This window comes from Coregonus lavaretus, assembly GCF_964263955.1.
Source record: "Coregonus lavaretus genome assembly, chromosome: 38".
In the NCBI taxonomy this organism is placed as follows: Eukaryota; Metazoa; Chordata; class Actinopteri; order Salmoniformes; family Salmonidae; genus Coregonus; species Coregonus lavaretus.
This window is the reverse complement of record NC_140025.1, coordinates 14,640,905-14,658,917: the sequence shown is the minus strand read 5'-3', so window position 1 is coordinate 14,658,917 and position 18,013 is coordinate 14,640,905. Positions and strand designations below refer to the sequence as shown.

The following is an 18,013-nucleotide window of genomic DNA, read 5'->3' as shown; positions in this document are numbered from 1 at the left end:
GAAAAGTCCATTCTGGTCAATTCTGACACAAACTGTATCCTATCTAGTAAAAACCTGTGGGATCACAAGTATCTCTCAGTAGGCTATCTATCGCTATCCATTTATTGAATTATGTCGAAAGTGGAAAGAAAATTATAATAGCATAGACAGATGATTATAATTGTGTAAAAGTTGATTTAGTTATTCATGCTCACCCTAAACACCCGGATCTACGTCTTAGTTTGTTTTTCCGATTCTGCGCACTAGGCTGTTATTGTTACGGAAGCCAGCCAGCAAGCAGTCTGAAGTGTTGTTATTATACCTCAGTGGTTTGAAGCCAGTTGTGTGCCAGGTGACAGTATTACACGACACGTCAAGAGTATCCCCACTGTAAAGTAAGTACATCAAAACTGCTTTACCATTGACTAACTTAACTGCTTCTGTTTTAGGGTAGTCACTTTAATGAACCGGAAGCGTATTTAGCACAAAACTAACTAGCAAACTAGAACATATCGCTAGCTTCGCAGCAAAGCGCTCGAGAAGAGTTCTGTGTCAGTCATAAAAGCTCTCAGAAAATGGGCCTTTGCCTGGAGTGTAGTTAGTCGGATTCCTTTGCAAAACGTTTTGCCATGGAAACCGTTTAGCTACTCCAAACGAAACATGTTTTGCAACGAAAACGAGTTTCTATTGGACAAATTCAGGTCCCTCCCGGTTTCGTTCCAAATCAAATTGTATTTGTCACATGCGCCGAATACAACAGCTGTAGACTTTACCGTGAAATGCTTACTTGCAAGCCCTTAACCAACAGGTAAACGGTTTCCTGCATAACGTTTTGCAACGGAATCTGGCTAATGAATACATCCCTGGTATAATCTAATTCTCTCATACACTTTTCATTTCAGGCATGCCAAAAGTTGCACTGGTGACTGGTTCCAATAAGGGGATTGGATTTGCAATCGTGCGGTCGCTTTGCAAGCAGTACAATGGTGATGTTTTCCTTAGTGGCCGGGATGCTGGCCGTGGAACTGCGGCTGTCGAGAGCCTGAATTCTGAAGGGCTGAAACCTCTCTTCCAACAGCTTGACATCAACGACCCAGAAAGTGTGCGCGCGGCCCGAGATTTCTTCAAGGAGAAATATGGTGGCCTTGATGTGCTCATTAACAACGCTGGGATTGCCTTTAAAAGTAGGGAAATAAGTTGACAAAATGTAATGGCTACTATGATTGGCCATAATGATGCTATGTGATGCCCCTTTGATCTGAGAGACAACTGATGTTTCTTTTTCTTTACAGATGCTGATACTACACCCTTTGGAACCCAAGCTGAGGTGACTCTCAAAACGAACTTCTTTGCCACAAGAGACATGTGCAATGAGTTTCTCCCCATTATCAAACCAGGAGGTAATGCTGTTAGAACAAGCCAACTGACAGACAGCTGGAACACTGATGCATAGCAATAGATTGTAGAGCCTATCCCCTGGAACAGAGGGACCATTTATGACCACACATCATCATTGTGTCTTATCACTTCAGAACAATGGTGTTGTGTGACTGCAAGTTATGTCTTGTGACCATGCACTTTCTAGGACCCTGAGTTTTTCCTGTGCCACGGAACCACGGAACCTCACAACCACTACCCGCTCTCTCTGAGTCATAGTTATTTTGCTGCGTCAATTGACAGTAGATACCATAACTGTTTATTTTACTAACAACACAGAGTTGTTTGTGTCTGTCCTCAGGGAGGGTGGTGAACGTGTCCAGTGTTATGAGCTCCATCGCCCTGAACCGCTGCAGCCCTGAACTCCAGGCCCGGTTCCGCAGCAATGACATCACAGAGGAGGAGCTGGTGGGGCTGATGGAGAGGTTTGTCCAGGAGGCCCAGGCAGGGGCACACTCCCAGGGGGGCTGGCCCGACACAGCCTACGGGGTGTCCAAAACAGGCCTTACCGTGCTCTCCAGGATCCACGCCCGCAAGCTGAGGCAGGAGAGACCAGCTGACCAGATCCTCCTGAATGCGTGCTGCCCAGGCTGGGTTAGGACTGATATGGCTGGGCCCAACGCCACCAAGTCACCAGACGAAGGCGCCATCACCCCCGTTTACCTGGCCCTGCTTCCTGCGGGGGCTGGGGAGCCGCACGGACAGTTTGTGTCAGACAAGAAGGTCCAGCCGTGGTGAGGATTAGGTCATCGAGTAATGTGTGTATTGTGGAGGGGTTTTCAGTCTGGCTGTTCTTATCTGTGGGAATGGGGGTTAAATGCACTGTATACATTTTAAAGGACAACACCACAGGAAAATTCAGAAATGTTGATTTTGGTACACAAAAATGTGTAAACCCAGGTGTATTTAAAAAATAATCCAATCTCACTCTAATTGTGTTTTTCAGGTCAATGGAAATAACCATGTTTTTAGCAACTACATATGATATTGTATTTATTAAACATTTTACAAACTTGAACTTATTTTCACACATTTCACACAATGTATCATGCTTAGTTAGATGTGCTTATGTGTGGGAAATACAGCACATTGTGAATGCCTTGACTTTAAAACGTGAATTTTGTTTTTATGTTCACTCGTTTGTCTTCCTTTTTATTGTGGACTATTAAAGGTGCAAAACTATGTAGAAATGTCCTCGTTTTAAATGCTTTTAAAGTGTACTGAATCATTGTTCCATCTTAACTGCTGTGAAATATATTTTTCATTAATCCAAAATATCGTATTTAAAAAAATGAATGTTGGAAAAACAATTGGAACCATTTCCCTGTTTGACCACTAGGTTTTATTTGGTGTTATGCCATCTCCACTGTGGGGCTCCATTGATCCCTCTATTCTGAACCCGTTCTTGCGATGTATTCTGTTGAATCTGTCAACAAAATGATGCACCTTATTTAAAGGGATGGCTTCAGATAAATGTCCTGAAAACCCCACTGAATGAAAACTCCCCAAGAAAATCTCTTGGCCAGCAAGTGGGAGGGTTTTCAGCGGTTTAATGAAATCTATTCAGTGCGCAAGGTAGCCAGCCACACCTGCAGAGCACATTACGTGACTGAATAAGGCAAGTCTGAATACCAAATACTGAGAAGTGCGTAGGAAAGGCATAAATTCCTAAGTCGGGATCGGCCCCTAAGAGCTTTGCACACTTCGATTGTGCAATATTTGCCCATTATTATTTTCAAAATTCTTCAAGCTCTGACAGTTTGGTTGTTGATCATTGCTAGACAGCCATTTTCAAGTCTCGCCATAGATTTTCAAGCATAGTTAAGTCAAAACTGTAACTAGGCCACTCAGGAACATTCAGTCTTCTTGGTAAGCACCAGCAGTGAAGATTTTGTTTGTGTTTTGGTTACTGTCTTGCTCTCTGGTGAAAAGCTGACTGAACCAGGTTTTTCCTCTTAAGATTTTGCCTGTGCTTAGCTCCATTGTTCCTTTTTATCCTGAAAAACTCCCCAGTCCTGTGGTATGGCCATTTCTCCAGACAATGCCATGAATTGTGATTGATCACAAGCTGTGCTCTGTCACCAGAAAGTCACTGACGTCATCTTCATCACAGGTCACTCTCTCATCCTTTCTCCCCCTACAGTAGTAGGCTGAACAACTCTAGTTTGACTTTTACAAATGTGTCCATATATTGGTCTTTAGTGCCACCTATAGGTTGAAATTGTGGATGGCTACATCAAACTGTTTCTCAATGTCAGTCAATAGCATACGTCCGGGTTTCCCTAACTCAGTCCTGGGGCTACCCAGCCACTGACCTCACCACGTGTCACTGCAGCCCATGCCTACCATGAGATAGTCAAACCTAACCCACTAAACTGATTTCTGTCCGAGCCCTACACAAGAAAGACTCACATTAACACAGCTCACAAAACAGATTAAGCTACTGACAAACCAGTGTGCGTTTGTGCGTGTGTTTTTGTGTACATACAGTGTCTACTCTGGTGCCGCCCTTCTTGGTGCCAGCCAGAATCTCTCAGTAAGTCTTAGCAAAACCTGTTAGTAACCAGACAGAATATGTTCTACTTCTGGCATTTCCTCTGCCCTTTCTTCCTCCTGTCAGCCATGGCCACTGCGGCACCTCTTGGGCAGGAAGTGGACCCAGCTGACCCAGAGGTACAGGCCTGTGTTGCTTTCGGCATCAAGAGCTTCAACTTCCACAGCCAGACTCATCAGCTCCACAACATTACCAAGTTCCACTCTGTCCACAGAGAGGTGAGAGACCTCTGTTTGACTGCAATCTCGCCAGCTCATAATTGATTTTAAGGGATCATACCTTATTGGTGATCTGTTCATAAAGACTGCAACTCCTCAGAAAGATTTAGGGAGTGCATTTTCTTCTTTTTAGGTATGGTGATTCGAGAGTTAGCATTTTTACATATGTTTTTTTTCTAATTCTGTACATGTCTTATTTTCACTTCCCAACCAGATAAACAGAGCTTTGTTGCATTTGCATTGTAAATGGAAGCATGATTTCACAATCGCTCGTGTTTGCTCTACGTTCGATGACTTTTTGAAGTCATCGGACGCCCTTTACTGCACAAATGAAGTTGAACTGAGGTGTGTCTCTCTCAGGAGGTCGGTGCAGGTCAGTACGACATTGATGTGGAGGTGAGAGGTTGCCAGTCCTCCTGTTTTCCAGACAACTCCAACACCCAGGTACGCCTCAACCACATCTTGAACCCTCTCTGTATCATGTATTTTATGGATTTAGATTAGGTGCATGAGAAAGACAGAGACAGAAATGGGGTGGGGGGGCAGACAGAGCGACCTGAACGTCCATTACCAATAGGTACAAAACTAACTCAATTTCTCTCTGATAGATAAGGAGGATGTGAATATTTTCTGAATTCATTTCAAGAATGGCTTTGTGAGAGCCTTGCATTTCAGACAATTGATGTAGACTAGGGTCTGCAAGGTTTTTTGAGGCAATGAAAGTCATTCAAGGGCTAGCAGTATTTAGTATTTAATCTAATCTCGTTAACAGGTGGAGTTGGTGCTATCAGCACAGAGGCTGTGCATGTTTACACTATTCACAAAGAACTTGGATATTGAAGTTTCTCTGCTATGCTAACTCCCTAATCCCGAAACTGCTTTCCTCTCTCTCATTCCAGATTTTCCGTTGTAATTTTGTTATTGTGACTGCTCCTTGGAAGAACCAGCTGATTCTGATCAAAAGCACCTGTACTCCAGTGTCTTAGGATGGACAGGAACTACTGTCTATGTGCAACTACACATGTGAAAAAACACACTTAGTATGTGCAAATTTACACATAGCTGTCAATGGAATCGTGAAACTATGAATGCATTGTGTGAGGTTGTTGCGTTTATCAGACAGGCACTATTTGGCCTAGAAAGCTAACAGACACTAACAAACACTTCTTAATCAGAATTTAACCGAACACTAATTAATTTCCTGCTAGAATAGAGTTATTTGTAAGAATAAAATCAATGTAATTACTTGAGTACTGATTAGATTGTTGTGTGGTTTCTTATGTTTGTCTAAACTACTGTTTAATATGTGCCAGTGAAATTGAATTAGGGGCTTGATTCATTGTGCGATTGAAATTTAAAGGCCATTTCCAGCGTTAGTGGAGACTGCATTCATGGTAAACGCTGCATATGTCGGTTCAATAGGAACTGACCTTTAAAGGGCAACTGCACATCCTGATTTGGCCTCCTTTTAGATTTGATTCATTAAAGAATGCTAGCGGCCATGACTGAATTCAAACGTGAGTTGGTTTTAGGGTGTATGTGTTTGCAGGTGGGAAAAGTTAGCCAAATTATTTAGCCAATTAGCTTCAGCCGGGTGGTGTATGACCGTGGCAAAGTTGTTTGCACTTTGGACAGCCTATCTCCGGGGCTAGTTAAGGACCATCAATAAATTACACAATGTAACTGAGACAATATTTTCATGTTGCACACCTTTTAGTTCTCATGAAATGCTTTATATATATATATATATATATATATATATATATATATATATATATATATATATATATGCATTTATGTAATACAATTTATAGTTGGTTTGAGGTCTGGAATTTTAACATATTGTCCCATGTATATTGTGTAATTTACCGATGGTCCCTAACTAGCCCCATAGGGATATCCAAAGTCAACCCAAATTTACCACAGGCATTAAGATCGGTCTGGTGCAGCTGCACTTTAAATGTATGACTACTTGTGTGCTGCCAGCTGTAGGCATGTGGACCAGATTTAAACAAACCAACCTTCATTTACGTTGTGATGCAGTTACGACGACGAGTCTCACAAAAATGAGTTTTGGACAAGACTGACTTTATGACCAAAATTATCATATTAACACTTTATAGTCAATTTTGACAGTTGAATAAATGTTTCAGATCCCTTGACTTTTTCCACATTTTGTTACGTTCCAGCCTTATTCTAAAATTGATTAAATAAAAAAATGTCCTCATCAATCTACACACAACACCCCATTACGACAAAGCGAAAACAGGGTTGAAGAAATGTTTGCAAATGTATAAAATATAAAAAAACAGATATACCTTATTTACATAAGTATTCAGACCCTTTGCTATGAGACTCGAAATTGAGCTCAGGTGCATCCTGTTTCCATTGATCATCCTTGAGATGTTTCTACAACTTGATTGGAGTCCACCTGTGGTAAATTCAACTGATTGGACATGATTTGGAAAGGCACACACCTGTCTATATAAGCTCCCACAGTTGACAGTGCAAGTCAGAGCAAAAACCATGCCATGAGGCCGAAGGAATTATCCATAGAGCTCCCGAGACAGGATTGTGTTGAGGCACAGATCTGGGGAAGGGTACCAAAAAATGTCTGCAGCATTGAAGGTTCCCAAGAACACAGTGGCCTCCATCATTCTTAAAATGGATGAAGTTTGGAACCACCAAGACTCTTCCTAGAGCAGGCCGCCCCGGCCAAACTTAGCAACCGGGGGAGAAGGGCCTTGGTCAGGGAGGTGACCAAGAACCTGATGGTCACTCTGACAGAGCTCCAGAGTTCCTCTGTGGAGATGGGAGCACCTTCCAGAAGGACAACTATCTCTGCAGCACTCCACCAATCAGGTCTTTATGATAGAGTGGGCAGAAGGAAGCCACTCCTCAGTAAAAGGCACATGACAGCCCACTTGGAGTTTGCTAAACGGCATCTAAAGGACTCTCAGACCATGAGAAACAAGATTCTCTGGTCTGATGAAACCAAGATTGAACTCTTTGGCCTGAATGCTAAGTGTCACATCTTTAGGAAACCTGGCACCATCCCTACGGTGAAGCATGGTGGTGGCAGCATCATGCTGTGGGGATGTTTTTCAGTGGCAGGGACTGCGAGACTAGTCAGGATCGAGGGAAAGATTAATGGAGCAAAGTACAGAGAGATCCTTGATGAAAACCTGCTCCAGAGCGCTCAGGACCTCAGACTGGGTGCGACGGTATGCCTTCCAACAGGACAACTACCCTAAGCACACAGCCAAGACAACGCAGAAGTGGGTTCGGGGCATGTCTCTGAATGTCCTTGAGTGACCCAGCCAGAGCCCGGACTTCAACCCGATCTATCATCTCTGGAGAGACCTGAAAATAGCTGTACAGCGATGCTCCCCATCCAACCTGACAGAGCTTGAGACGATCTGCAGAGAAGAATGGGAGAAACTCCCCAAATACAGGTGATCCAAGCTTGTAGTGCCATACCCAAGAAGTCTCTAGGCTGTAATTGCTGCCAGAGGTGCTTCAACAAAGTACTGAGTAAAGGGTCTGAATACTTATGTAAATGTAATATTTCACTTTTGTTTGGTAATAATTTTTGGGGAAAAAATCTAAACCTGTTTTTATTTTGTCATTATGGGGTATTGTGTGTGTGGTGTGTGGGGGGGGGGGACGACGACGACGACGACGACTATTTCATCCGTTTTAGAATAAGGATGTAACGTAACAAAATTTGGGAAAAGTCAAGGGGTCTAAATACTTTCCGAATGCACTGTCGGCTGCTTCCTAAATGACGTTTTTTATTGGCAGTTGCCCTTTATATTTAAATCGCATTCTCCCGCGGATCTTCCACGATGCCGACTAAATCGAACCGTAAATCTGTGTATTTAGGTGCTAAAGTGTCAATCTTCTGAGAATAACAAAATATGTGCTGAAGCATGAAGACCCACACCATGCCGAAAGGCGTCAGTGTCTTCTTCTTCTTTAATGTTTTATGGCAGACTACACCTATTGGTGTATTGCCGCCACCTACTGTACAGGTAGCGAACGTAAAATAAAATGTCCATTGTGGGGGGTGGATACCAACATTATATACAACACAATAAATAAAAAATGTATCCCCACCCTTTCAGTGATAATCCAAATCACATCCCTACACAGGCTCGGGTGCCTGTGTGGACTGAACATTCATTGACATTGTAATGCCTCTGCTGTAAAATCCCTGAGTCCCCAAAAACGTTCAGCCACACAGACTATTTTCTCAGATTTCTTCTTTGTTTGCACTGTGCAGTTTATAACCAATGCAAAAAACGATACAAAGTCCACCTTTTTAATATGCAACATGTCAGGATCCTGTTGACAAGTAACACTTACTGATGTCTCTAATCCAACTACCATGGTTTCTTTAACTTACTCCCTCCTTCCACTCGGTTTCTTTAACTTACTCCCTCCTTCCACTCTTCTCACCGCCTCCAGATAGGCGACATGCTAGACAGCCCTTATTCTTGCCACTTAGGTCTCCTTCACCCTAATAGGGCACTTCATGAATTCTGGTGCATGCTCCCACCACAATTGCAGCATTTTTCCTCAAATGGCATATGGATACTCCTCCCGTCTACATACACTTGACACATGTCCAAATAGTTTACATTCATCACACTGCAAGGGTTTGAGCAGGTAGGCTCTTACAGGATATCTCACATAACCCAAATATAGGTACGAAGGGAGAGACTCTTCTTCAAAGAACAAAATAATGGATGGAATGCACTTCCTCACTCCATCCACCATACGGGTCAGTCGACGTTTACCAGCCACTGCATCTACTTCTTCAGTTACATCCTCTGCACTCACTTTTAGCACATCTCCAGAGAACCCCCTTGTTAGGCGCCCTACTTCGCTGAGCCACACACGACACATTCCAATCAGATATATTTTTCAGGTGCAAAGCACGCTCCTTCTGCTCCTCGGACAAACCCCCCAAAATAAACCAATTTCTTGTTATTTTCACTGACGCCACCTCATCTAACGCATCTATAATTTCATCGAGATTTCAAACGGATCTCCCAGGTATCTCGATCGATCCAAAACCCTCACTCCGACTAAAAATGAGTCAGAACTAGGCTTGGATTTACTAGACTCCACGACCACTTTACTTCTCTTGTTTCCTTTTTTATTCGCCACTGTAATCCATTCCTTCTCACTCTCATCTCAACTCAACTCAACTCAACTCAACTCGACGCGCCATCAATTTCAAACAAAACATCCGCCATCTTCTCAAGCTCCGACGTCACCGGCCGGCGTCAGTGTATTATACTTCTTCTTTAAAGTGTTATGGCAGGCTACACCTATTGGTGTATTGCCGCCACCTACTGTACGGGGTTTGAAACAAAACAAAAATTATATATTCCTTATGCGGGAAGGGGGAGGGACCCGAGATAATACAAAATACACAAATAAATCAAAACAACCATCCCACTCCGTCAGTCACATTCAAATCACATCCCTACACAGGCTCAGGTGCCTGTGAAGACGGAGCATTCATCGACAGGATTCCTTGTAATGCCTCTGCAGAAAAGTCCCAAGAAACGCTCAGCCGCACTCACAATAATGCCTATTTTCTCAGATTTCCTCTCCGTTTGCGCTGTACCAGTTGACAACCAAAGTAATAAATGCTACAAAGTCCACCTTCTTAACATGCAACATGTCTGGATCCCTCTGTTGACAAGGAACATAATCTTGTGTCTCTACTCCTACTACCATTACGTCATCAACTTTCTTCCATTCTTCTCAACGCCTCCGGATAGGAGACATTCTGGACAGCCTTTATCCTTGCCACCTCCGTCTCCTTCACCTTAACAGAACAATTCAGAAAAATCGGGTGCATGTTCACCACCACAATTGCAGCATTTAGTCTCAGCTGTCATATAATACTCCTTCCTTCTACATACACTTGACACATGACCAAATCATTTCCATTTATCACACTGCATGGGTTTGGGCACGAAGGCTCTCACAGGGAATCTCATATAACCCAAATACACGTGAGAAGGGAGAGACTCATCAAAAAACTATAGAATGGATGGAGTGACCAGCATCTACCATGCGGGTCAGTTGTTGTGCACCAACCACTTGATCCAATTCTTCACGTATATCCTTTGCATTTACTTCTAGCGCCACCCCAGAGATAACACCAATGTCGGCACACGACACATTCCAATCCGACAGTTTCTTGAGGCGCAGAGCACGCTCCTTCTGTTCCATAGAAACAAAAAACAAAAATACGCCCATTTCTCGTTATTCTCATCGACACCACCTCATTCAACAGATCCACAATTTTAATAGAGACTTCAAACGGATCTCCCAGGTAACAACATCGATCCAAAACCCTTATAACAACCAAAAATTAATCAGAATTAGGTTTGGATTTACTAGTTTCGACTACCACTTTACTGATTTTATTTCCTTCTGCATTCTCCACTGTAATCCAATTATTCTCACTGTCATCTCCACTCGACACGCCATCTGGTTCAGACAGAACATCCGCTAATGGAATGCCAAAGAAAGAAATGAAGAAAAAAAACAGCTAGGCCTATAGCAGTAGTCAATTTAGGGAATAATATCATGCTGATGCTTAGGCGTTCGTTGATAAATCATCAGTACATGAAATATCCACAAGATGGCGGTCTCCCCTAAAGCTATTGTCATCTGTACCTCGCTGTCAAAGGAATTGAACTTCAGCGGCAGAATGACAGCTAGTGCACTGTCGAGCACATAAATATATGTATTTTATCTATTGCGAAAAGTGAACCAGAGGTTTTCTAAAAATCAATGTAAACAGGTCTTTATGACACTGCCTGTTGCATTTAAATGTCAGTGTGATGAAACAGTTCATCCCCTGTTCTTAGATTACTCTTTCCAAACAGATGGAGTGTGACTTCAACAAGGAGTGGAGGTTGACTTCTAACTGAGTATAAACATTCACATATTTTGTTAGAGGCAGAAGGATGGTTTAATAGTGAAATACTGACCTAACCCCAAGCTGTTTCAGACAAGAAAATATGTGATCCATATTCTCTCTATATCTGAAAATACTAGGCTGGGGTAATAAGGACATGATCAGCTGTATGTTGAAATTGGCACCAGTCTCTTATGTTCTATGATTTATGGCAGTACCTGCCCTATCATTGTAAATATATGTGAATAATAATGTGCTAATAGAAATGTGTGTGTTTTCCTGTTCTAACCACATCCCCATTGTTTCCAGGCTAAGTCAAATTGGACATTGTCAATCCCATAGCTGCCCATTAGCTTTAACTGTGTTCAATCAGTCCCATGGTCTCTTGACAAATAAAATCGTTTTCCTTGGTTATTCCCATGTACTCAATGCCAATCAGACATCCCCTATGTGTCCATCTCAGCCATGTCGGGGGCCATGTTGGGCAGAAGCCAGCAGGGTGGCTGGTCAGTTAGCCAGTGGCTGGACAGTGGCTGTGCCTGCTCTGTAATGGGGAGACAACAGGCTGCTGCTCTGCTTCCCTGCCAGTTTCTGCTCTATTCCTGTCTCTTCTGCTTGTGTTACAGAGTCCCAGAGTGCAGGCGTTGCATAACATCCAGCGTCAGTTCGAAACCTTGAAATGTTAGACCACTGCATAGCAAACAACTGCACTGACTGGGGAGAGGACCTGTAAAAATAGACTGAAATCGATTATGTTTCTATGAGAGGACCTATACCTGCTGTTGGTGGAGATTGGATTTGTTCTTTAGAGCTGAGAGTGACTATTAGGCACTAACTGGTCGCATCAGACGGGATGCTTTTCTGAAATATTATATGCAGGCATGTCACATTCTGACATCCCCATGTAGTGGGGTACAGGTATCCAGAAAAAATGAGAAACTGAGGTGAGGGTAGAAAAATATGTATATATGCATGTATAAAATCCTCACCAGCCCATAGAGAAAATAATACAGATACAATGATGGTGTATTGAGGCTCATTTGCGATAATTTCTTATGTCCCCTGATCAGTCTTGCAAGTACATCACTGACCTTGCACATGCACGCTCCATCCCCTGCCTCCAGACAGCACATTATCAAATCGCTCCGGAGACAGATGAATGACATAACCAGGATTTGCTGCCAATCTGCCCTGATTTTTATTCACTCAGGGTCACCGCCCGCTTCTGAACGTAGCACCAATGCGTGTGTAGGGTTTCAATTGACGCCCCGGCTGTCTCTGCTGCAGATGGCTGACATGGAGATATGTAACTCCCGCACACATGATATTAAAGGTATGCTGACACAATAAACAGCGTGCAGAGGTAATACTGTGTGTGGGGGAGTTATGTTTTTTTTTTATGAAGTCAAATTTGGTGCTGTATGGTGATCTATTATTTTTATTTAACCTGTATTTTTCCAGGAAGTCCAATTGAAGACCAAATAGCTCTTTTACAAGGGAGACATGGCCAAGAGGGCAGCTCAATAAAAAACAAATAGATTTATGCACTATGCATTGGTGTGTACATTAACATTTTATCTCTAAAGACAGATCCTCTGATCTGAGACCAGTGTCTCGGCAGATGTTGTCCACAAATGTTTCTTGTGGTGGAGGTCTTCGCTTATGAGAGGGTACCCACAGTATGAGACTACCAGTACAGGTAGAAGACAATATTCAAAGCTCGAGAATTGAAAAAATGGTATAGATGCTTATGGAGTGGCTGTGAAACCAATTGAGAGCCACGCTGATATCATACTGGAATTATTTATTTTATTTATTTAACCTTTATTTTATTAGGGAGTCATACTGAGACCAATGTTTATTTTACAGATGAGCCCTGAATTACAGAAATTACAGAAAATACACTCATCAATATAAATACAAAATGCAAGCAGAAAGAAAAACATGGTCATAAAAAACAAACACATTCATCAGTAATAAGGTCCTCAATCAGCCTTCTGAATTGCCCTAAAGGCACCAGAGCATCTAATTTAAGAACATTTTGAAGATTGTTCCACAAATAAGGTGCAAGAAAAATAAAAGCTGATTTACCTAACTCCGTAGAGACCAAAGGAATTTCCAGAGTTAACAATCCCTGAGACCGGGTGTGGTAGCTCGTATGTCTAAAGTTTAGTAAAAATGTTAGGTACAGTGGGACTTTTTGTAAAAGGGCTTTATAAATTAAAACATATCACACTCAAATTACTGAATTTGGTCATTTGTGCCAGTGTGCTTAAAATATTATTTTTCCTATTATGAGCAGAGGCGTCATCCCAGCCGCATAGCCATGGTGGGCCTGGTTGGGCACGGGTGGGACCAGGCCCACCCACTGGGGAGCCAGCCCCACCCAATCAGATTGAGGAAAACACTTTTTAAATATATACACTACCAGTCAAAAGTTTGAAAGCTGTCATCAAGGTAAAGGGTGGCTATTTGAAGAATCTCATATATAAAATACATTTTGATTTGTTTAACAATTTTTTGGTTACTACATGATTCCATGTGTGTTATGTCATAGTTTTGATGTCTTCACTATTATTCTACAATGTAGAAAATAGTAAAAATAAAGAAAAATCCTTGAATGAGTAGGTGTGTCCAGACTTTTGACTGGTACCGTATATATATTATGCTCTGTACTTGTCAGTGTTCCAAACTGGACTTTATTTGTCTTTTTACCTCAACATGCAAACATCATCAGATAGAATTGATAGCAATCAGTGAACTGGAATGACATTCACTCTTATGGGATGGGTGGCCAAAAAAGAACTAACTGATAGCCACACCCCCAATAATCCATGAATATGACCTCATTGAGGCGTGTGTGTTTCTTTGGCTATATGCACCATGCCACTGCCTACTTTATTTGTTCATTTATCAAACAAGGCAGCTCATAATCCAGTGCCTTTATCACAGTCAACACACCTATATTTGAGCTTTATTTAGCTTTAAAAATGCAATATGTTCTCTCAGCTTCATGGCAACGTGTAGAATAGCACAATATTAACTATAAAACTGCACATTTTCCTCTCTGCCCCATGGCGAAATGTGTAGAATTGAAGGAAATTAGCTTTAAAACAGCAACATTTTCTCTCAGCCTCATGGCAAAATGTGTAGAATAGCATGAGATTAGCTATAAAACTGCACATTTTTCTTTGCCCCGTGGCAAAATGTGTAGAATCCCCCCCCCAAAAAAAATAATCTGCAGGACCACCCACCAACTAATTTCTGCCTACGCTACTGCTTCATACCAGTTGAATCTCAGACCACATGCCTTATAATTTTGATCAATTTGTAGGACAAAAATATAACAACATTTGTTTTTATACACATAATTAATTCAAATATATTGAATTTAGTCTCCAGTATCCTAAAAAAAATATGCATGATACCATTGACTGTGAGTAAGGGATATGTTTGACTGGACATGGACGGAGCTATCTCATGTTACATCAGTTTCCAGCCCTCACCAAAGGAAAAAAACATACAGTGAGACAAATCACAGTCCTACTAGTAGCAGGTATAATTAACACAGAAGCAGCAATAAAACCAAAGGGTATTCCTACTACTCTGTACAGACCATTCATGTGTAATCCTAGGTGAAAAACTCCTCCCACTTCAAACTAATGTGCAATGAATACAGATGAGATTCTCTCACACGCATACAATTACCAGGTCACTGCATCATGTTCTAGTTAACAGTAGCACAACATTACATCTTATTATTCTACACAAAACACTGAGTCACCTACAGTACATGTTTAGAGAAAATAACAAACATTTAATGTGACAGTGATTTTCTACCCTTTTCTTTATTGACCCTACCCATCCCCCTCCTTCATAGAGGGACACAATATTTCCCCAGCATTCACACATGTGTTATGGAAACCAAGTTGGTGGTTTTTGAAAACCATACCTCAACATACACATTATAATTGTAGCTTTTTGTGCAGTTCTCGGGTACAGGGAATGGGGAGAGGAAGAAGCAGCGGAGAGGCTTGAGGGAGGAACACCCCTGCGATACAGCTCACGTTGGTTCAACCCAATCTCAGGCATTGCAATACCACCAATTCTCAATGGAATCCTGTCCCCTTGCCCCGCCCCCACCTCCCTCCCCATTTTGGGTCAGTTGCTGGTATATTTAACCCTTTGCTCACCCAGCTACTCATTCCTATTCTAAATTGAGGTATCTGGTACCAAATACATCACTAAGACATTGTCAATACCATTTACTATTATTTGTTCATAGATGTAGCCATGTTAGTGACAGCATAGTTTCCCATTCCTCTTCTGATGTTGAGGTTTTTAGTCAAAACCCTCCTTCAGGAAGGAGTGATGAAATAGTGACACGAGGAATTAATACAGAGTGAATAACGAATAACAATAACGAGTAAAAAATAACATGGCTATATAAAGGGAGTACCAGTACCGAGTCGATGTGCAGCGGTACGGGGTAATTGAGGTAGCTATGTACATATAGGTAGGAGTAAAGTGACTAGGCAAGAGGATAGATAATAGACAGTAGCATCAATGTATGTGGTGAATGTGAAAGTGTGTGTGTGAGTGTCTGTGTGTGAATGTGTGTGTGGCATCAGTATGCATGTGTGCACATGTTGCTGTATGTGTGTGCGCGTATGTAGTGTGTGTGTGTGTCTGTTTGTGTGTGTTGGGGTGTTAGTGTAAGTGTGTGTGATTGTGTGGAAAGAGTCCAGTATGTGTGCATAGAGTCAGTGCAAGAGAGTTAGTGCAAAACATAATCAATACAGGTAGTCCAGGTAGCAATTTGATTAGCTATTTAACAGTCTTGTTTAGCAGTCATGGTAGAAACTGTTCAGGGTGCTGTTGCTTCCAGACTTGATGCACTGATACCGCTTGCCATGCGGTAGCAGACAGAACAGTCTATGGCTTGGGTGGCTGTAGTCATTGACAATTTTTTGGGCCTTCTTCTGACACCGCCTGGTGTAGAGGTCCTGGATGGCAGGGAGCTCAGCCCCAGTGGTGTACTGGGCCGTACTCACCACCCTCTGTAGCGCCTTGCAGTCGGGTGCCTTGCCATTGCCATACCAAGCGGCGATGCAGCTAGTCAAGCCAGTCCTAACCCCCCGTGTTGATGGTCAGCGTGGTGGATCTGTTGTTGCCTACTCTCACTGCCTAGGGGTGGCCCGCCAGGAAGTCCAGGATCCAGTTGTAGGGGGTTGTGTTTAGTCCCAGGGGTCTGAGCTTGGTGATGAGCATGGAGGGCACTATGGTGTTGAATGCTGACCTGTAGACAATGAACAGCATTCTTACATAGGTATTCCTTTTGTCCAGGTGGGTCAAGGCAGTGTGGAGTGCAATAGAGATTGCGTCATCTGTGGATCTGTTGGGGCGGTATGTAAATTGGAGTTGGTCCATGGTGTCTGGGATGATGGTGTTGATGTGAGCCATGACCAGCCTTTCAAAGCATTTCATGGCTATAGATGTGAGTGCTATGGGGCAATAGTAATTTAGGCAGGTTAACTTGCTGTTCTTGGGCACGGTTGGTAGCAGCATGAAGCTGCATGTGAAGCAACATGGTCAAGACCAGTGAGGTTATTTGAAAGCTGAGGGTAAACCGACTACGTAGCTGTATGATAAAGACACTATGCAGTTGTCACAATCATAAAACATATAACCACAAGATAATGGGTTTTTAGTGTTAGACACAAAGTGCCTCAGGATTTCTTTGTTATCCTGTCTGGCTGCCATCTGTGTCTGTCCATCAGTTTTCTATCTGCCGTCTCCATTAAGTACTTGGTTCAGTGTTGGTTCTGTTCAAGAATATCTGTGATAATAATAACATGGTAATAAATGGTAATAAACACCCAAATCCCACAGACCCACACACTCACTTTGTGTGTCAGTTTCTGTGGGATGAAGCTGACTTTTACTTTTACCTCCTAAGTTTGGTCCTCATGGTTCATTGTTCCAAAACCAACACCTTCCCCCTCCTCTAGTCTCCACTATGGCCCCCTGCCCCCTTCATTCCCTCCCTCCCCCCTCTCTTTCACGCGGTGCTCCCCAACCTCTGAGGCCAGGCATGAGGACAGATCCTGTCCTACCCAACCCCCCACCTTTCTCTCTTTCCCTCACTCTCCCTTGCCCTCTTTCTAAGTATGTCCCTCTCCTATTCCCCCTCAGTCTGAATCGACAGTGTTTTATCCTACCCTCCCCTCTCAATGTGATTTTTCACCTGTGAAAGCGGGAGCAGTATGGTGCCTGTGCAATCCTCTGCTGTGTGTGTGTGTGAGCAGGTCAGATACTGGGAGGCTTACACGCCGAACGAGAGAGAGGGAGAGGAGGGGCGACCTGAAAAGGGGGGGGCTAAAGAGCGAGTGGCAGAGAGGACTGAGACGGAGGGAGAAAGGGGTGTTTGTAAGGGTAGATGTCTGTGAGTGTGTGGGGGCTGTCTTGTTTGCAGCTTGTCAGCAATTGCTTGAGACAAGCTTCCCCTCCACCATGTGTGAAAGCGACTTGGCGTGAATGCCCGGACTGTACCAAGTGGCGGCGAGTCATGAGGGGGGAGCTGCAAGAAAAACAGATCCACGCAGAGACAATGGGCCCCTGAAGTGTTCCCCCCAAGTTGCTTTGATGTTGTCCTAGTGCTAGATGCTAGAGGGGACCAGGGCTTGCGAGGAAGAAGAGGTCTTTGTGTGGATGTGTGCACTTTTTTCACCGGCCAGGACAAAAGAGAGGGGACTAAGAAGCCCAAAGAGAAGAAAAACCCAAAACAAATGAAAACCAAAGCGCTCCTCTTAGATGTTTTGTGTCCGCGCTAGTGGGGAAGCGAGTGAATGAGAGAGCAAGTGAGGAGGAGAAGAG

General features: G+C 43.0%; 3 protein-coding genes across 4 annotated transcripts in view; all 3 read left to right on the top strand.

The window, feature by feature from the left end:
- LOC311111964 (uncharacterized protein) overlaps positions 1-18,013 on the top strand; it is a 426,062-nt gene that overhangs the window by 169,353 nt on the left and 238,696 nt on the right. The gene's annotated exons all lie outside the window — the stretch shown is intronic.
- Positions 246-2,598, top strand: LOC311111963 (carbonyl reductase [NADPH] 1-like). Its single transcript, XM_084154906.1, has 4 exons — positions 246-374; positions 882-1,163; positions 1,272-1,379; positions 1,718-2,598. Exons 2-4 carry the CDS (start codon positions 884-886, stop codon positions 2,152-2,154), a joined length of 825 nt encoding a protein of 274 aa, XP_084011032.1. The 5' UTR covers positions 246-374; positions 882-883; the 3' UTR covers positions 2,155-2,598.
- Positions 3,954-5,321, top strand: LOC311111966 (uncharacterized protein). The gene is made up of 3 exons (XM_084154909.1): positions 3,954-4,188; positions 4,549-4,632; positions 5,088-5,321. Exons 1-3 carry the CDS (start codon positions 3,991-3,993, stop codon positions 5,172-5,174), a joined length of 369 nt encoding a protein of 122 aa, XP_084011035.1. The 5' UTR covers positions 3,954-3,990; the 3' UTR covers positions 5,175-5,321.